Below are 18,463 nucleotides of genomic sequence, written 5' to 3'. Positions count from 1 at the left end.
ATACACTATCAGAGCGGAGAAGTATGTATATATCGGCGATATGATAATCGGTGGTTTGGTTATGTGCCATCACCCCAAACTCCCCGACAACGACATACATGTGCGGACCCGACGGAACATATAAGTTCAAGTGCATAAACAGTGAAGTCCGCCAAAAGTGCTCCGAAGCATGTTCTTTGTGTATTTTAGATTTTCGGGCTCTAAGCATGTGGACCCGCTGAAACACTGCAATATGATTTAATATCATATGCCCTATCGGAAATCGCATGTTGCAATATACAAAGGGCTGCCACTCCCCCCAAGCGTTGATTGCGATGAATGTTGCGGACCCGAAGCAACATTATAGTTCGCTTTAATGACATATTGCATCCACAGGGGAATCTGCCATCGGCTAGCGGGAAGCTGCGACTGCTGATTTCGATATATGTAGCGGACCCGATACAGGAATAGATGCGGGTGTAATGTTTTATGAAGTTCACCCTTTAGTGTTTCGGCTGATTTTTCATATATTTCCTGTGTAATTCAAATAATTGTATTGCGCGGTGTTTTTAGGCCACAAGGCTTATGATAACGGTTCTGATAGTTTAATAGGCCTGAACAAAAGCCGATTGCGATTGCGATTGGGACGTGGCATGTCTGTTAGATGACAAAGTCCTGTGTATGTCTGTGATTATTGAAAAAAGGAACGCTGTCACAGTTGAACATGGAACATGATTTCTTTGTGTATTTTTGGACCTCTCTTATGAATTTACGTGTCCTTGGAGTGTTAGTGAACTCAAACGACGCAGAGGAAGCCACAACGACTAAGGAGGGAAGCCGAAGGATCAAGCGAGGCAGAGGAAACTACAACGACCAAGGAGGAAGCCAAAGAGGCAGTGGAAAGCAGAAACGAACTGTCAGAGGCATCAGGGATACATAAAGCAGGAAAAACAAGGAAAGAAAGGTATGCATGTATAATCAGAGTGAGAGGAAGCCGAAGTACAGGCAGAGGCAGGAGAAGCAGGAGAACAGGAGTGAAGCAGAAGCTCAGTAGGCTTGGGAGCAGAGAACTGCAGCAAAACAATTTATACCAGGTTCGGGTTGGAGCCTTAGAACTGAAAAGGATTGAAATCCTTGGGAGTTGGTGCTTCTAAGTAGAGTTGGTGCTTTGGAGGTTGGAGCGTCACTGAAGTCCAAGTTGGAGCTTGGCAATTGATTGCAACCAGTTATATATATATATATATATATATATATATATATATGTATTTACTGTTTGTGTTAATAAAAGCATTAATTCCAGCTATATATTTCTGTGTTCCATATATATATATGTTTTGGTGATAAAAAGAACAATTAAAAAGAAATACTGATTCACCCGCCCCCCCACCCCTCAATGTTTCCAACAAGCTTATCAACAAGCTTATCCGGGCTCCCTCTTAACCTAGGGAGATCAACTTCTTCTTTACGTCATCGGAGAATCTTTCGTGGCTTCCATCCTTCTTATCAGAGTTATCATTACCATTCACATCATACTTATCATATCAACTTTTTCTTTCGATCATCTTCACCATCTTGAAGATTATGTACCTGCACAACTTAGATAGCAAGTTCAACCAAAAGTAAGGAAGCATGAAGTTAATTATATCAGAATCATAGAAGCATTTCAACTTTATATAAATCAGACATCCAAACAAGAGATACATACACTTCAACATTTTGCTAGGGACTTTGTCATAAACCCTTGACTATTTCATCAAAGCTTGTAAAGCAGCTTCTAGAATACATATGTTAGACTTCCTCTAGATTTCATATATAATCTTTCAACAACTAATCATAGCTCAATCAATAATACGACGAGCATCTACTAGGGTTAGCTACAGACCCTAGATTTTCTTATTTCAACAATCGCGATATAGATTCATAGATTTCAGATTGTCATATCACACATACTAGAGAATTTAACTATTACTAGGGTTTAGCTGCAAACTCTAGATTTTTCCAAGCATTATCCTAGAACATCAATCTTTGACTAGGGCTTGTCTCCAAGCCTTAGGACTCATGACCATTAACACTTAGGTGAACACATATATCTAGAAATTCATCAGCATATCACAAGCACATCATATGTTAGGCAATATGAATATGATAGACATATATCGACCTAAACGAAGCTAGGGTTTCAACTACATGGATACATATATAAACCTAGGGTTTCATAACATAGCAAAGAAAATTCTACTATATCAAAATTTCAAAGGTTTGGGATTTCAGACAACATCATTTCAACCCTAACAAGTTAGATTTTCATGATCATATTGAAATCTCAAACATGACATTATCACCAAAAACTTCAAAAAGCATTTCTCAATAACCCTAAGCAATTTTAGGGTTTCAAGTATTAACATCATCATACCCTTAGGTTAGGGGTTTCCAGAGAACCTGTCTAGGGTTTTATAAGATAAATTAAGAATATGAGGAGGGGTTAGATTTATAAAGTGATGAACCACCCGAAACAAGAATCATTAAGATTCAATATAGCTAGACATAATGATGTTAGTAATAGATTGTCAAATGAATGAACATTTATTATAAAGAAGTCAATGTTTTTGTAGTTTTGAGGCATACCTTTGTTTCTTGACAAACCTTGTCTCGGGAGACCTTCTTCCATGCTTCTTGATGATATAGCAGATGTTTCCCTAATCAAGACAATAGAGGGAGACTAATGATTAGTATTTCATATAATCAAAACTTAAATAAGTACATGAAAACAAAAATTGAAAGGAAATAAGATACTTATCTTTCGGAGATGTTGGGGGCTCCCTCCAAAGCTTGAGAGATACCTATAAACTTATAAAACAAAAGAAATGTCTTTTCCAAAAATATGTTAAAACCTAGAAATTCTAAACACCAAAAATACATAATAGAATATTCAAGACTTAGAAGCAAAGGACTTAGTAGTGTAAGTCCCTTATATCAGATTCTTCAGGTTTGGCTTTCTTTAGGTCTTCTTGTTTAGCAACATTGGTTTGATCTCTTTCTCTCTTCTTGTTTCTTGGATTGTCGGGACAGTTACTCCTATAGTGACCCTTCTTATGACATTGATAGCATTCTACTTTTTGGACATGTCAACCTTCCTCTTTGGTCCTTTATTGAAGTTTCCTCTGTGTTGAGTAGCATAGCCATTTGACACTCCTTTAGGGTTGGCAACTAATGAAATTCTTAATTCTTCGTGACTGCAAGTGGTCCATAGTTCTTCAAAGGTGGAAGCTTCCTTCCAACTGTTGAGTCTTGCAGCATATGTACCCCACGTAGGAGGTAATCCTAGTATAACAGAGATCGCATGTTCTTTGTCTGGAACAATTTCATCTATGGCCAAAAGATCATCTCTGGTTCTTGCTATTTTCACTAAGAAGGAGGCCACTGTATCTTCTTTAGTCATCTTTGTGGTCCTTAGTTCATTCTTTAGGCTTGTTACTTGACCAATGTTCTTAATAGTGAATAACTTTTTCAAGGCCTCATACATTTCTCGAACATGGTCAATGTTGGCGATGAATGGGACAAGATTGTCTTTTATTCCTTTTACCATTAGATTCATGGCCACTAATTCCAAATCTCTGAACTTTGCTTTATCAGCATCACTTGAGTCTTCTGTAGGCTTCTTTACTTTTCCTTTCACCAAGTCTAGTACCTTGTTCTTTTCAAGGATGAGGACAATCCTCTTCTTCCAAGATCTGTAGTTTGAGGTTCCTTCAAGTTTATTCTCTCTCTTGATTGTGGTAGACATCTTCCTTGAATATAATAGACTTCTTACTTGAAATAATCCTTTTGAATGATTCCTTGATCAAGTGCTAGAGACTGCCTTTAGCTTCTTTCTTCACCAAAGCTTTGATACCATGTCAAAAAATCAGAAAGGCAGAAAATTTTTCTTATACCTGATAATTACTTGTGATATTCCTGATTTCTTATTAGGGTCCTTTATATCTTCTTTCTTCTAGTTCATTAAGCAATTAACAAAGCAATAGCACATAAATCAATGGACACTAGATATAGGCTCACAGCCAGGGCAAAATCCCTCTCTAGGGGAAAACCCAGTCAATGATTCTTCCTTCAATAGTTTCCTGAGGTATTCCAAGACTCTAGACCTTGACACAAACTTTCCTCCACACCAAGTCAACCTTCTTCTTCCTTTGCGGATGATCCTTCTATACCTGACAACAACAAGGACAATAGCAACACTTTCTTCGACCTAACAACTTCGACCTTGCCTTAAAGACTTCGATCTTCACTGGAAAACTTCGATCCTCACTTAGAAACTTCGATCTTGGCCCAATACAACTTCTTGAGGTAGCAACACCCAACACCAACGACTTCTACCTATGGCAGCAACAACATGCAGCGATTGGCTACACCATCAACTAGAGAACTTTGATCTTCCTAACCAGGGCATGAGAGAGAGAGAGAGAGAGAGATGGATCAAAACTTTGATTTTCCTTCTTTTCTTCACCGAGACCAAACTCGCATCACTTTATCCTTCCTTCCTCTATTTCACACTTTTTCCCAGCTTCAAGAGATATCGAACTTGTTTTTTGAGTGTGTGCTTCAAATGGAATTCGAACTGCTTCATTTATAGTCCTTTGGTGAGGTTGAATATCCCTCTATGAGGCCGACTTAGTGTGGAGGCAACATAATTCATATTTGACTCAATACTTAACCTTTTTACATGACTCAAAAGCCCAAGAAGGGTATCTTTAAAAGTACAATGACTCTATGAACTCTGAATAAATCCTAAAATTTCTCAATGGGAATTTTGACCTAAAACAAGATGACCCAAGCGTGAAACCCATGCTTTAGTAAGTCATAATAATAATAATAATAATAATAATGAATAATAATAAAAATTCTTTTCTTTATTCTTTTGACAAGCACATTACATGATGACTCAAATACATTTAATGAAGACCGAACCTAGTTACATTTTCCAACACCTCAGACCCGTGTGAGCCGAAAAACAAGATAGAAGAGTGTTTCATGATTGTGTCCAAATGAGATAGAGGTCACTTGTATTTATAGCCTTCCAAGAGCGTTCACTTTGCTTTAGGGTCGCCCTTATCAAATATGCACGTGGGTTTTTATTCATAAATACACCTTCCCTTATCTGATTTGAGTGATCTTTAGGTTGATTTTGGTCCTCTCGAAAAGAGGAATTCAATGCAATCATTATCTCCATCAGGTGAGTTCTTCAAAGTGGAATTTGATTGTAGTTGCATATTTTTAACAGAAAGCAGCCCAAACCAGGCTTAAAAAGACCCGCAACATGCTTTTCTAGAGGGACATGTGCCCTGAAATCAGGACACATTCAAACACGTGAATCCCACGTGTTCGGACACGCTTGAGCCACAAATCAGACACGTGTACCTCGAGAATCGTGTTCGAGACATGGGATTTAGGACACGAGGGGGGAGGATGAATCCGGTTTCTTAGCTGTTCATATTTCCCCTATTTACATATTTACAAAATATACTCTAAATCCCCAAGGATTAGGTGTTTGACATTCCCCCCCTTAATTCAAAGGAGTGTTAGTGAGTGCAAGCATCATTTTGAATTTTACAAGCTTTTCTCTTGCAAGTGCTTTGGTGAAGATGTTTGCAAATTGCTCATTTGCGGAACAATGTCTTGGACTCTATATGATATCGAATCAAATGATACTTTGTGTTGATATGTTTGGTTCGATCATGGAATTTGGGCTTCTTTGCCAACTTGATTGCAGAAGTATTTGCAATCAGAAGGGGAGTATAGTTCACTTGTTTCTCTTTTAAGTCTTCAATAATTTTCTTGAGCCACACAATCTCCTTTGTTGCTTTTGCAACTGCGACATATTCTACCTCTATTGTGGAATCCGTTGGCACTATGTATGTGTAACTTCCAGAAGATAGCTCATGATCAAAGAGTCATAAGATAACCTAAAGTAGACACTCCATTTTCTTCGTCTTGATCAAAGTCTGAACCAGAATATCCAATCAAATTGAAACTATCCACCTGTGAATATTTGAGTCCGAAGTCTTGAATTCCTTTCAAGTACTTTAGAACTCTTTTTGCGGAAAACCAATGTCCTTCACAAGGATTTTGCATAAATCTAGAAAGAATTCTGACAACAAATGAAATATCTGGGCTAGTAGTGGTGAGATAGATAAGACTTCCTACAAGCTATCTATATTTGGTTGCATCCTCAAATTCATTCCATTCTTTCGAAGTGAGCTTTAGATTTTGTTCCATTGGATTGGAGAAAGGATTGCATTCAACCATGCGAAACTTGTTCGATAGTTCTCCAATGTACTTCTTTCAAGAGAGGATATATACTTTGGATGTTGGGTCATTTTAATGCCCATGTAGTAGTGAAGATGTCCCAAACCTGTTATCACAAATCCTTTTATCAACTCTTTCTTTCTGGATGCAATATAGTTTTCATTGTTCCCAGTTATCACTAGATCATCTACATATACCACAAGATAAACAACAATTTTTCCAATTTTCTTGACAAACAAAATTATATCATCAAGATTAAAGTGTTTGAAATTTAAATTTAGAAGATGCCCAGTCAACTTTTTATACTAGGCTTGTGGTGTTTGCTTTAGGCCATATAAGAATTTGATGAGTTTGCATAATTAATATTCTTGTCCCTTCACAACGAAACCTTTTTGTTGAGACATGAAGGCATTTTCTTTCAGGTCTCCATTCAAGAGAATACTTTTCACATCCATTTGATGAAATTTCCATCCATTCTGAGATGCAAAGGAAAAGAGAGTTCAGATTGTTGATTTTTCCTTGGAACTTCAGAATCAGGTCTATGTCTAGAACATGATCACAAACACAATAAAATGCCACAACACCAAGCACTTTGCACAACGGAAAACGTAAAACAGTGAATCAATGAAGTACACAAGAATTTGTACAACCCAAAACTTGTCTGTATTACAACTTTAATACAACAAACATAGGGTTCCCATACCAGGGATCATGGCCCTTATAGTTATCTTTGATACAAGCATAACTAGGGCTTGATGTCAACAACTTATGACTCTCCATCTACCCAAGAACAAGAAAAAACTTGACTTGCTGAAGAAGCAGTTACACTAGCCCTTTTAGTCCACTTGCCTTGAACACCTAGTAGGTCCTTTGCCACCTATACTTGCAGAGAATATGCTGCTCCAATATCTCTTCCCTATGTTGAGGAATGTAACTAGTGTCGGTCTTCATAATTGTATTGGTCAAAAGAAAGAAAAATAAATTTATATTATTAAAGGAAATTGACTAATTAAAGGATGGGTTTCATGCTTGAGTCAATGGTCAGTAGGTCAAGCCTCCATTGTAGGCTTCTAGGATTATGTTTTGAGTCTTTGTCATCATTATCTTGTTCTATATCCTTCTTGGGCTTTGTAAAATCAAGAAAGGAATTTTATTAAGGTCAAAAGTGTCATGTATACTTCATCCTCCAAGTCGACCTTAAGAAGACATCAAGTCGGCCTCATGAAGGGACTCAACCGTCCAATAGAAGTCTATATATAGCCATCTATTCGAGCCATTCGAAGAAGATCATTATTGACAATATATCTCTGCAACTAAAAGGTTGCGAAAAGGAAGTCTAAAGAAAGGATCGAAGATATAGAAAAGGAGGTCAAGGTCAACCGAAAATTTGTTATTACGCTACCACATATGTGAAGATGTCTTATGGTAGATTGCAGGACCAGAAAAATATAAAGTTGTAGTAAAAAAGGTTCAAAGTCAAGATTTATTGTCATCTGAAGTTCTGCTCCTACGAAGTACAAATGTTCCTACACGTAGTGGTCAACATGACCCAATGAGAAGCATATATAAAGGAGACCTTGACCTCACTTGGAGAACACACTTCACACACTCAAGTTTGATCACAAGGAAGAAAAAGAGTGCGAAGAAGAAAAGGACAGAGGAGGAAGAGAAAGTTAAGTTTTTGAGATTGTTTTTGGGCTAATACTCTCCACACATGCGAAGAATATAGGGCTCCTATTGCAGCAAAAGAAGCTGAGTTGCAGAAGTAAAGTTAGGTCATCAAGCAGAGCTATTTGGAAGCCAAATTCTCTAGGAGAGAGAATCCACCCAAGCGAAGAAGAAAGGAGCAAGAATACACCAACATTTCTCACATGTGCAAGGGTTAGGGTTTTTGCAAAAGAATCTACTGGGCAAGTCGAAGTTGCAGAAGAATTTGCTGGGCAAGTCAAAGTTGCAAAAGAATCTGCTGGGCAAGTCAAAGTTGCAGAAGAATGCGTTGGGCATGTCGAAGTTGCAGAAGGATCTGCTGAGCAGGTCGAAGTTGCAAAAGAATCTGCTGGGAATTGGAAGTCAGATTTGTAGAAGTTGCTAGAAGCAAGGTTTGACTTGGTCTTGGAGGGTTTTTGTCAAGGGTCAAAGGTCTTGGAATTTGTCAATTGAAGGTCTATAAGAAGAAAAATAATTCTAGTGGGTTTTCCTCTCAAGTTGGAGAGGTTTTGGCCCTGGTTGATCACCTATATGTTGTGTCTTGTTGTCTCATTGATGTTACTGTTTGGTAGTTGTTTGATGATAAAGAACACTAATGACAATCAAGTGAAAGAAGAAGCTAATTAAGATAAGTAAAAATATATCACAAGCATCAAAGTTCGAGAAATCACATAACATTAGTTGCCCCTAGATTTCTCAACATGGTATTAGAGCTAAGGTGACAAGATAAGGAAGAGTGGCTTAAACACGGACACTCAAGGGTCGAAACAATAGAAAGATCATCAAGAGAATCAATCAACCAAAGGGATCTCTCATCTCAAAAGCATCACAAGGACAAGGATTACATCATCATCTTGAAGAAGGAAGCTATTAAAGAAGACCTCAAAAAATGTAGTTCGTTCAAAGGACTCTACACTTGAAGCATTCTTGGGAACCTCACTCAACCATCACATCGAGAAGGAGACCTCGAAGACCCTATCGAAGAATTACAATCAGAAGCATATTGAAGCCTATCCATCAAAGAAAATCAAGAAGAAAGGCGTTGTTATCATCATCGAGGATTCAAGGTGATCTCCCTCTCCTTGAGACAAGGATCTTTTTTGAAAGAAGGCATCTCCATCAAGAAGTCATCTTCCACTATCAATATCATCATCAAGATCAAGAAGGCAACAGGTTGAAAATATTGTCATCAAGGAGTATCTTCACAAGTAGGTATCTGCATGTCCACATCTAAATCTATCAAATTGTCTTTTTGCAAGGAAAGCAACAAGTTGGTTGGGTCATCAAGCTCTATAGCATGGAAGAAGAGGACAAATTTGATCCTCTTAGAAAATGAAGTTGTGGAACATATGGGCTCAATCACTAAACCTCCAAAGGAAGAAGCTCAAGCTCTTGCAAAGTACATGAAAGGGGAAGTAAGGGCTCAAAGGCTTCTCATAGAATCCATTAAAGATCCCCTCATACCCTATGTATAAAAGTTGGAGGCATCAAAAGAAATATACAACAAACTTGTAGAATTGTTCTCCGTAAGTACTATGGGAGAAGTGATCTCATTAAGACGAGAACTCTACAAGATGAAGATATCAAAAGAAGAAGGAATAACCTCATACATTATGAGGTTATCATAAATTAGAGACCAAATGCAAGATTTTGGAGAAATAATTTCTAATAAGGAAATGGCCACCATGGTGCTCAATGCACTACCAGAGGGATGGGACAACTTTACATCAAGAATCTATGGAAAGAAGGAAGCTACCCGATTCAATAAACTTTCGTCATTGTGCAAAATCGAAGAAACGAGGCTGAAGGCAAAAAGTGATATAGTGTCAAACGAGCAAGGACAAACATTTGCTGCCATGGCTATGAGAAAAGGAAAGTTCAGAAAGTTTGGTCCTTAGAATAAGAAGAAGAATATGTCAAAAATACAATGCCATGGCTATCATGAATATGGGCACTACAAGAGAGATTGTCCAAAGCTCAAGAAAGACAACAAAAGAGGAAGGGAAGAAGCCCATATCATTGAAGAAGTGGAAGAAGCTGAAAAGAAGTCAAAGAAGGAGGAAGTGAAAGATCCCTACTATGATTGAGATAATCTTCTCCACCAAGTTCTTCTTAGTTCTTGTAAAGTATAAATATCATGATAGGAAACATTAGGTACACTTTAGATGCATCATTTTAGGAGATCGCATCATAAGAACATACAACTAAAGCAAGAGCTCATGATATCATCATGAAAAGCTTGACAAATAACTAAAGTAGAAGTCTATGACAACCTTCATTAGAAGAAAGTAGCTGTCAGTAACCTCATTGAAAGCATAAGTAGTACTTGTGGTTAGAAGAAAGTCATCTAGTGTAAAGCTCATCATACATCATTAGGAAGAAGCATTTGCAGCATGAGGATAATCAAGATCCTCCATTGGAATCTTCATTTGAAGGTTCACCTCTTGGAAGAAGCAAGTGCCTCACTAAGAATTCCACCTTGTATGAGATTCATTGTTTGGAAGAATGACGATATGATGACAAAGGAATGCAACATGTCAAGATGGTTGAAGTACTCTCAATCAAGGAAAGGAAGCTGCCGAAGGAAGCCTAGGTGACCAAAAAAAGGAAAAAGGTATGTATGCATGTATTTAATTAAGTCATTTCGTCATATGGTTGCATGGGTAAATGTTCTATCGCATGAGCATGATCAAAGAAAAGGGATCTCCTCCTTTGGAAAGATGCATGACAACATGGCTCACATATTGACTAGATGAAAATAATATGTCCTCATATGGAATATGAAGTGGCTGACAAAGATGAAGGAACTATGAAAGAATTTTCCTGGGGAGCAATATGTGAAGAAAGAAAGAAGAGATCGTGAAAGATGCAACTATTGTTTAGAAATGTAGGGCATGAAGATTAGTTGATTTCTCTTTTAATGATAACTACTTGTGAATGCTTTTTACTTCTTTAGATTATGATCTTCTCTTAAGTTAGATTATTATCGTATTCTTCTTCATCAAACAACTACCAAAGCATAAACAATAAAGAGACAAGAGACATAGAATATGGGCGATCAACTAGGGCCAAAACCTCTCCAGTTTGAGAGGAAAACCCAAACGAATTCTTCTTCTTATAGAGACTTCAATTGATGAATACCAAGACCATGACGAAGACCCTTGACAACACAACCTCTCCAAGACCAAGTTACAAACCTTCTTAGTTTAACCTCTTCTTCCTAGAGTCAATGATAGTCAAACTGCTTGCTTCTCCCTCCTTCTTGGTTATCCTTCGGATCTTGACTTCTTAGATCAAACCTGCAACCCTCGGCCTCTTCAGAAACCCTAGTTGCAACATGTGTGATGAATGTAGACCAACTATTGCACCTTGTTACCACTTCACTTGGATGGGGAGACTTTCTTCTTCAACTTGGCTTGATGCAATTGCTTATTTTCCTTGATTCGATCTCTAGGACAACGTTGATACCTTCGACCCTTTTCTGCAACAGATGGTACTTCTTTCCTTCACAGATGGTACTTTCTTTCCTTCTTTCTTCGTTGGATGAGATGGCTCTTGTATCTTCACACCCTTTTCTTGCTTTAGATTGCTTGACCGAATTCTACTCCAAAGTGAGGCTGAGCTGCCCTATATATAGTGATCTATCCATCAAGAATGAACCGACTTGAACTAGTGCCTAGGCCAACATGCCTTTTCTAGAATCATCCTTAGGTTGACTTTAAGGAGTGTTTATGACAAGGTCTTGGAGGGTTTAAGACAAATAAATTCTCTTTTACATTGTGTAACACACCCAAATGGGACTTCAACACTTGACATTGACTCAATAGACTTTATGACTTGATGATCAACCCTAAAGACTCACAATGGGAGACTTAACTATAAAAATAAAATTCCTTGATCATGAAACCCATGAATTAAGCATTTCAAAAAATAATTTTATTTTCTTCTTTACATCAATTACATGAAATCATAATTACCCATGTCATTATGAAGACCAAACCTAGTTACACTTTTCAATAACTATGAGCATGTAGAAAAGGAAATCAACATCCGATAACTAGGAGAATTGACCATGACATTTCCATGGAAAAGGTATACAGATTTTGATAAAGTATGGAAACAAAGGAGACTCATGACATTGAATATCTTGGAGATGTGTCAATATGTATGCAGGATGTTGATGTTGCTACAAGCAAATGTCATGATGAAGGGCCATCACAAAAGGTAATTTTGATTTTATTTTTGAATTTTTGAACAATATTTGGATGGGATAATATAGGGCTACCAAAAGAGAGTTGTGGATGTCATATACAACTAGTACTCATGTGGTGGGATGGAAGATCCTAAAGGAAACATGATGTGGAAAAGGTTGCTTTATGAAGGAAAGCCAAATTTGGACTAAAAGATCACTTCCGATGAAGAAAAGGATGACATGACTGACGTTATTCATGAAGGAAAGTGATGGATGGTCAATGCCCTACAAAGAAAGGATGAAGGCTCCATGATGAAGAGGAAGAAATTCATGACATCAAATAGAGGCGCTATACAAGCAGCTGAGGGTCCCATAATCTTCGCTTCAGAAGAAGGAACTTGGAAGCAAGTCCATAGTTAAGAGGGAGCTTGGACAAGTCTCTGGTTGAGAGGGAGCTTGGGTGCATTCCTTTTATGGGAATGGGTACATTCCTTTTATGTAATGGGTACATTCCTTCATAGGAATGGGTATATCCTACCTAGTTGAGAGGGAGAGATAGACACATCATTCTTGTCTTCACTTTGGGAAGAAAGAATGGAGGATTGGGTAAGCATCTGGCATCCGATACTCTTTGAGGATGTGGTAGGGCATACAAGATAAGAGTAGTTGTAAAGGATTGATATTCTTTGAGGACTGGAAATCCAAAATAAGAATAGTCCTAGAAGGACATACCCTATGAACACTCGGGTGGGGTATGTTCCTTGAGAGACAATGATGATGGTGTCTATAAATCATTGGTTTCACCAACATTGTGCTCTGATCTTGTGGAGAGATAGAGTTGTTAGTCAAGGCCTTGGTATGTGACAATGCTGGATGATATGATGCTAAACATATGGGTTACCAATCCAACTCTTATGAGAATTCTTCAGATTGAAAATGTCCAAGTACTTGTATGTATTATGAATACCTCCGCAGTTAAGAGGGAGTGTTAAAATATGTAACTAGGTTCGGTCTTCATAATGACATATGTAACCATGATCTTATGTGTTTGATGTAATGAGAAAAATAATTTATTATTTTTGTTCTTGAGGCATGGGTTTCATGCTCAAGGAAATTTATTTTATAGGTTAAGCTCCCATTGTGAGCTTCTAGGGCTTGTCATTGAGTCTACAAGTCAAGAAAATCATTGTCATGTATTGAAGACCCATTTGGGCATGTTACATATTGTAAAAGAAATTTTATTTGAGTCAAAAGACCCTCCAAGACCTCGTCATGATGCAATATTCAAGTCAACCTATTCACATGATCAAGTTGGCCTACACTCATGGACAAGTTGGCCTAATAAGAGCAATTCGACCCAATGAGAAGCCTATATAAAGGAGACCTCGACCTCACTTGGAGAACACACTTCACACACTCAAGTTTGATCACAAGGAAGAAAAGGAGTGCAAAGAAGAAGAGGACGAAGGAGGAAGAGAAAGTCAAGTTTTTGGGATTGTTTATGGGCTAATACTCTCCACATGTGCAAAGAAATTAGGGCTCCTATTGTAGTAGAAGAAGTCGAATTGCAGAAGTAAAGTTAGGTCATCAAGCAAAGCTATTTGGAAGTCGAATTCTCTAGGAGAGAGAATCAACCCAAGCAAAGAAGAAAGGAGCAAGAATATGCCAACATTTTTCACACGGGCAAGGGTTGGGGTTTCTGCAGAAGAATCTACTGGGCAAGTTGAAGTTGTAGAAGAATTTGTAGGGCAAGTCAAAGTTGCTGAAGTATCTGCTGGGCAGGTAGAAGTTGTAGAAGAATCTGCTGGGGAGGTTGAAATTGCAGAGGACGTTGTTGGAAGTCAGATTTGCAGAAGTTGCTAGAAGCAAGGTTTGACTTGGTCTTGGTCAAGGGTCAAAGGTCTTGGAATTTGTCAATTGAAGGTCTATAAGAAGAGAAAGAATTATGGTGGGTTTTTCTCTCAAGTTCGAGAGGTTTTGTGTTGAAACTTGAGAAATCTAGGGCATGAAGAGTTAAAATATTTCTCTGCTTGATAATTGCTTGTTATATACTTTTACTTCTTAGCTTATAGTCTTTTCTTCGTTATGTTATTATTGTGTTCTTTTCATCAAGACAATTACCAATGTGCACAATAAAAGACAAGTGACACAATATGTAGGCTTGTCAGCAAGGGCCAAAATCGCTCACCTCTTGAGAGGAAAACCCAAAAAAATTCTTCTTCTAGATCTTCAATTGATGAGTACCAAGACCATGATAAAGACCCTTGACTCTAGTGTCCTCCCATGAGCCTTGTCACTAGCTTTGATGCTCTGACTCTTCCCTTTCTCAACTTTCTTCTTGATCTCGAACTGCTCTCCTTGGCTTCCTCTAGAGAAACTCGGTCTCTATCCTTCACACTGCTTCTTCTCGGCTTCCCCTAGAGAATCTCGGTCTCTAGTCTCCACACTGCTCTTCTCGGCTATCTCTAGAGAATCTCGGTCTCTAGATCAGAAACCCTAGTCTCTATATTGCTTCTCTTCGATCTTCACTTGATGCCTTTGGTTCTTCTTCTTTTGTACCCAAAACAAATAGCCTAACAAAATCCTTCCTTTGCTGCCCCTAGAAGAAACCTTCCTTCACTGACCCCAGAAGAATCTTCCTTCGCTGACCCCAGAAGAATCTCTCCTTTGCAATACCCAGAAGAATCCTTCTTCACTATACCTTCTTCACACTTCTATTCCTGGACTCTACTTCACACTTCTCCTTGATCAAATGCTTGTCGAGTTGCTTGCCTCTAAGTGAGGCCGAGTGTGGCTATATATACACTTCATCTCATGTCCTTTAGGCTGGCATGATCATAAGTAGTTAGGCCGACTTGAAGTGTAACATGACTTCATTACATGACAATGACTATCATTTTATGACTAGATGACAAATAATTCCTAAAGACTCTCAATGGGAGTCTTGACTCAAAAATAAAATCTCTTGCTCATGAAACCCATGAAGCAAGCAATACAATAAATTTATTTTTCTTCTTTGCATCACATTATATAAAATCATAATTATATGTCATTATGAAGACCGAACCTAGTTACACTTTTCGACATTTTCGCCCTGGCTGATCGCCTATATCTTGTGTCCTGTTGTCTCATTGATGTTACTGTTTGGTAGCTGTTTGATGATAAAGAACACTAATAATAATAAAGTGAAATAAGCTAATCAAGCTAAGTAAAAATATATCACAAGCAATTATCAAAGTTTGAGAAATCACATAACATTAGCTGCCCCTAGATTTCTCAACACCCTCCAACAGTGGTTTGCCTCTCCAATATCACTGTACATAGGGCCTTCAATAATCTGCCTTTACAAAGCCTCTTTGCTTGCTCCAAAGTGGCTGAACACAGGCTACAAAACTAGGTCTGCTTACAGTGATTTGTTCCCTATAAAATCACTGTATGTTAGACTCTCAAACTGCTGCCCAATCACACCTTTGCTGGACAGACCTTCACACTTACACCTCAACACTCTTCTCCACGTCATACAAGCCTATTTACACTAATTTTAGACCTCACTTCTCTGCTTGAGGGTTGACGCTGTCCCTGTCTCAAATTTGAGGTCAAACTAGGCCTCGTCTAGGTCTCGGCCTCCCATAGAAGCTCCAGCACAGTCCTTGAGATCTTGCGGCCTCACATAGCAGTCCAACTGAGGCTTGTTAGGGCCTCCTTCTAGGGCTCGGTCCTCACCTTAATACGCAAAGCAGAAACCCTCCCTCAGATCAGAACTTCCGGCCCTCTTTTCTCCTTAACGCAGCCTGAAACAGCCTTAAACAAGATACAGAATTGCCACAGATACCTGGCCTTGCTTGCTGAGCCAACTCGGCCTTCTACAAACACAAGAAAGACAGAAAACTTGCTCCTCTTCAGGCTCAGCTCCTCCTGAGGTAATTCGACTCCCTTCTTGGCTTGTAATCACATGAGGTAATTCCTACTTAGTGTTCTTGGTGGAGTCAATTTGCCACCAAGGGTCACCACTTTAGCTCAAGCCACCCTGAGCCTACATGCTCAAACATCATTATAATTTATAATTGTTGGAAATATAGTAGCCATGGTCAGTATTTTCATCATGTGAAGAAATACTAAATAGAAATTTGAATTTATATTATGCCTCCTAAATTGCTCAAGTCGGTCTCCTGTTGTTCAATTCCGCTGGGCCCCTTGGAGACACCCATTTGACCCCCTTTTGAAGACTATAAATAGGAGACCTCTCCTCATTTGGGAGGGGCCGAATTTCAGAAAATGGCCTAAGAGAGTTTGCATACATAGCCAATACTGTGAGAATTCTAGCGTATCATGGATCTCATGAGCCCTTTCTATTCCGTGCAATTTACTGTCATATGCATGTGAAGGTCAGTAACTGAGAGTGGTATAGTAAGATATTATAGCTTGTAGCATCAAATTGGTAGCCTAGTGGTTATCTGAAGACTCGTAGAGGCACTCTGCACAGGTGTCCTAATGGCTACAACTTGAACTTACGTTATGGTTAAATAGTAAATTTCAGGATTGTCAGCTTGGTTTCCTAGTAATGGTGTTTCTATATATTCAACTTTATACATAAAGTGACATGCAAGTTCATATCCATCCAAAAATTGTTTCTTTATGTGTGGTTGCATTGTTTGTTGTATGACATGCTTTTCTATGATTTGCTACGTTCAAACAAGTCATTTGATTGAGGATGTTTTGTGTTTTCTATTGAGAACAATTGTCAAGTTCCCACATCTTCTTGGCTACCCATGACCTTTTGATCATTTTTTCACAGGATAATCAATTGCGAAAGGTGCAGGATGGCAAGAAACATTCTTCAAAATTGTCTGAACATAAGAAAAAGGAGAAGGAAGCAGTGAAAAAAGGAAAACGACCTTTCTACCTCAAAAAATGTTAGTCCAAGGACCTGACTTCTTGGATTTGTTAGAGGTTATTTGATTGTCAAGACTTGAACAATTTAAAGTTTATCTTTGTTTTGTCTGAGGAAAGTGTGTTTCTTGCAGCTGAGTTGCGGAAGCAGGAACTTACAGAAAAATATGATTCTCTTAAGGTATGTAATGGAGTTTGTATTAACCAACAAAAATGATATTGAACTAGGATTTTTCCCTTTAATCAGTGACAGTTGTGAAATGAAGGGGTTTTGTTTAATTATTGAGGTTTGGTATTCCAGGCCAGTGGCAAACTTGAAGCTTTCCTCTCCAAGAGAAGACGCAAAAATGCAGCCAAAGACCATCGCTATGTGCCATATCGTAGGCCGGAGAACACAAATTAGTTTTAATGTGATCCCCTTCTCATCAGTTTTGGATTTAGAGGATGCATGGTAAAATTCTTATAGATTCTAAAATTTTATTTTAGAATGGTGTTAAATGCTGCATTGATTTTGTATTATGCTTTAAATCATTACAGAAAAGATTTTGTATTATGCATTGATTTTGTATTATGCTTTGTTGTATGTGATGTTTTCTGATAATGTTGCATTTTTTGCAATTGTTTCTTGGTTGTCAATGGCTGCATGTATGTGGGTTCTAACTTCTAAATGAATCAAAACTGAAATTTCAGGATATGTACCATTTTTCTTAGTGTGCAAATGTTTTTCAGAAGCTTGTAAAAGATTTGTTAGCACAGGAGATAAGAATCTGGCATCTCCTGAACTCTTGGGATGGAATTCCTAGTCTTTGTGAGAATACTCTTGTTATAGCATATCGCCACTTAAATTAGACTCGGTTTGCACATCTATGGTTGGCATGCATTGTACACTTTAGCAGCAATGTTCGAGGTTTAAAATTTCAATTACTAGCCTATGTAATAGAAACAAATCACTTTTTCCTTTGATAGAAAAGTAATGGGGATGATTTCAGGATCGCAGGACAAATCATTTGAAATTATTGCGTTAAAGTTTTCAGAAAATTTGTCAAAGAAATTGAGTCCAATACTGGGATATCATTTATATTGTATCTCCTTTAGATAAGGAAGTACTCTTGGATTTTATTCATATGAGTTTTATGGTATATTTTATGCCTTTGAGTTATGTTATTACTGTTTGAATTTAAAACCAGAAGGCAATCCTTATTTACTAAGTATTCTTTGAAATTTTTTATGCCCCCAGACCAGATATAAATCTGATGCCAATATGGCAGATAATGGTGATAACTTAGAGATTCTGCTCATAGTGGAAATTTCCAGACTGCATCACCAGCAAAGAAGAATTCTCAGGTTTCTTGAAAGGGGGGGATATATGTTTCTACAAGTGGGTCAGATCCT

At 38.0% G+C, this 18,463-nt stretch overlaps 1 protein-coding gene across 9 annotated transcripts in view; it reads left to right on the top strand.

The window, feature by feature from the left end:
- The window catches only part of LOC149242807 (rRNA biogenesis RRP36-like protein), an 80,145-nt gene extending 61,933 nt beyond the window's left edge, over nt 1–18,212 (top strand). For 8 of the 9 annotated variants that reach the window (XM_089374354.1, XM_089374358.1, XM_089374353.1 and 5 more), the window contains 3 exons: nt 16,977–17,094; nt 17,206–17,252; nt 17,373–18,212. In XM_089374354.1, the coding sequence (XP_089230480.1) occupies nt 16,977–17,094; nt 17,206–17,252; nt 17,373–17,474 (267 nt within the window). In that variant the 3' untranslated portion in view covers nt 17,475–18,212. The remainder of the gene's footprint in view (nt 1–16,976; nt 17,095–17,205; nt 17,253–17,372) is intronic. The other variant, XM_089374357.1, reaches the window with a different exon arrangement.
- The last annotated feature ends 251 nt before the right edge of the window (nt 18,213–18,463 follow it).

Source organism: Pinus tabuliformis, chromosome 8, assembly GCF_031772625.1.
Source record: "Pinus tabuliformis cultivar Carrire ecotype Pingquan chromosome 8, CPIR1, whole genome shotgun sequence".
Classification (NCBI taxonomy): Eukaryota; Viridiplantae; Streptophyta; class Pinopsida; order Pinales; family Pinaceae; genus Pinus; species Pinus tabuliformis.
Note: the sequence above shows the minus strand (reverse complement) of the source record. Positions and strands in the feature narration are given on the sequence as shown.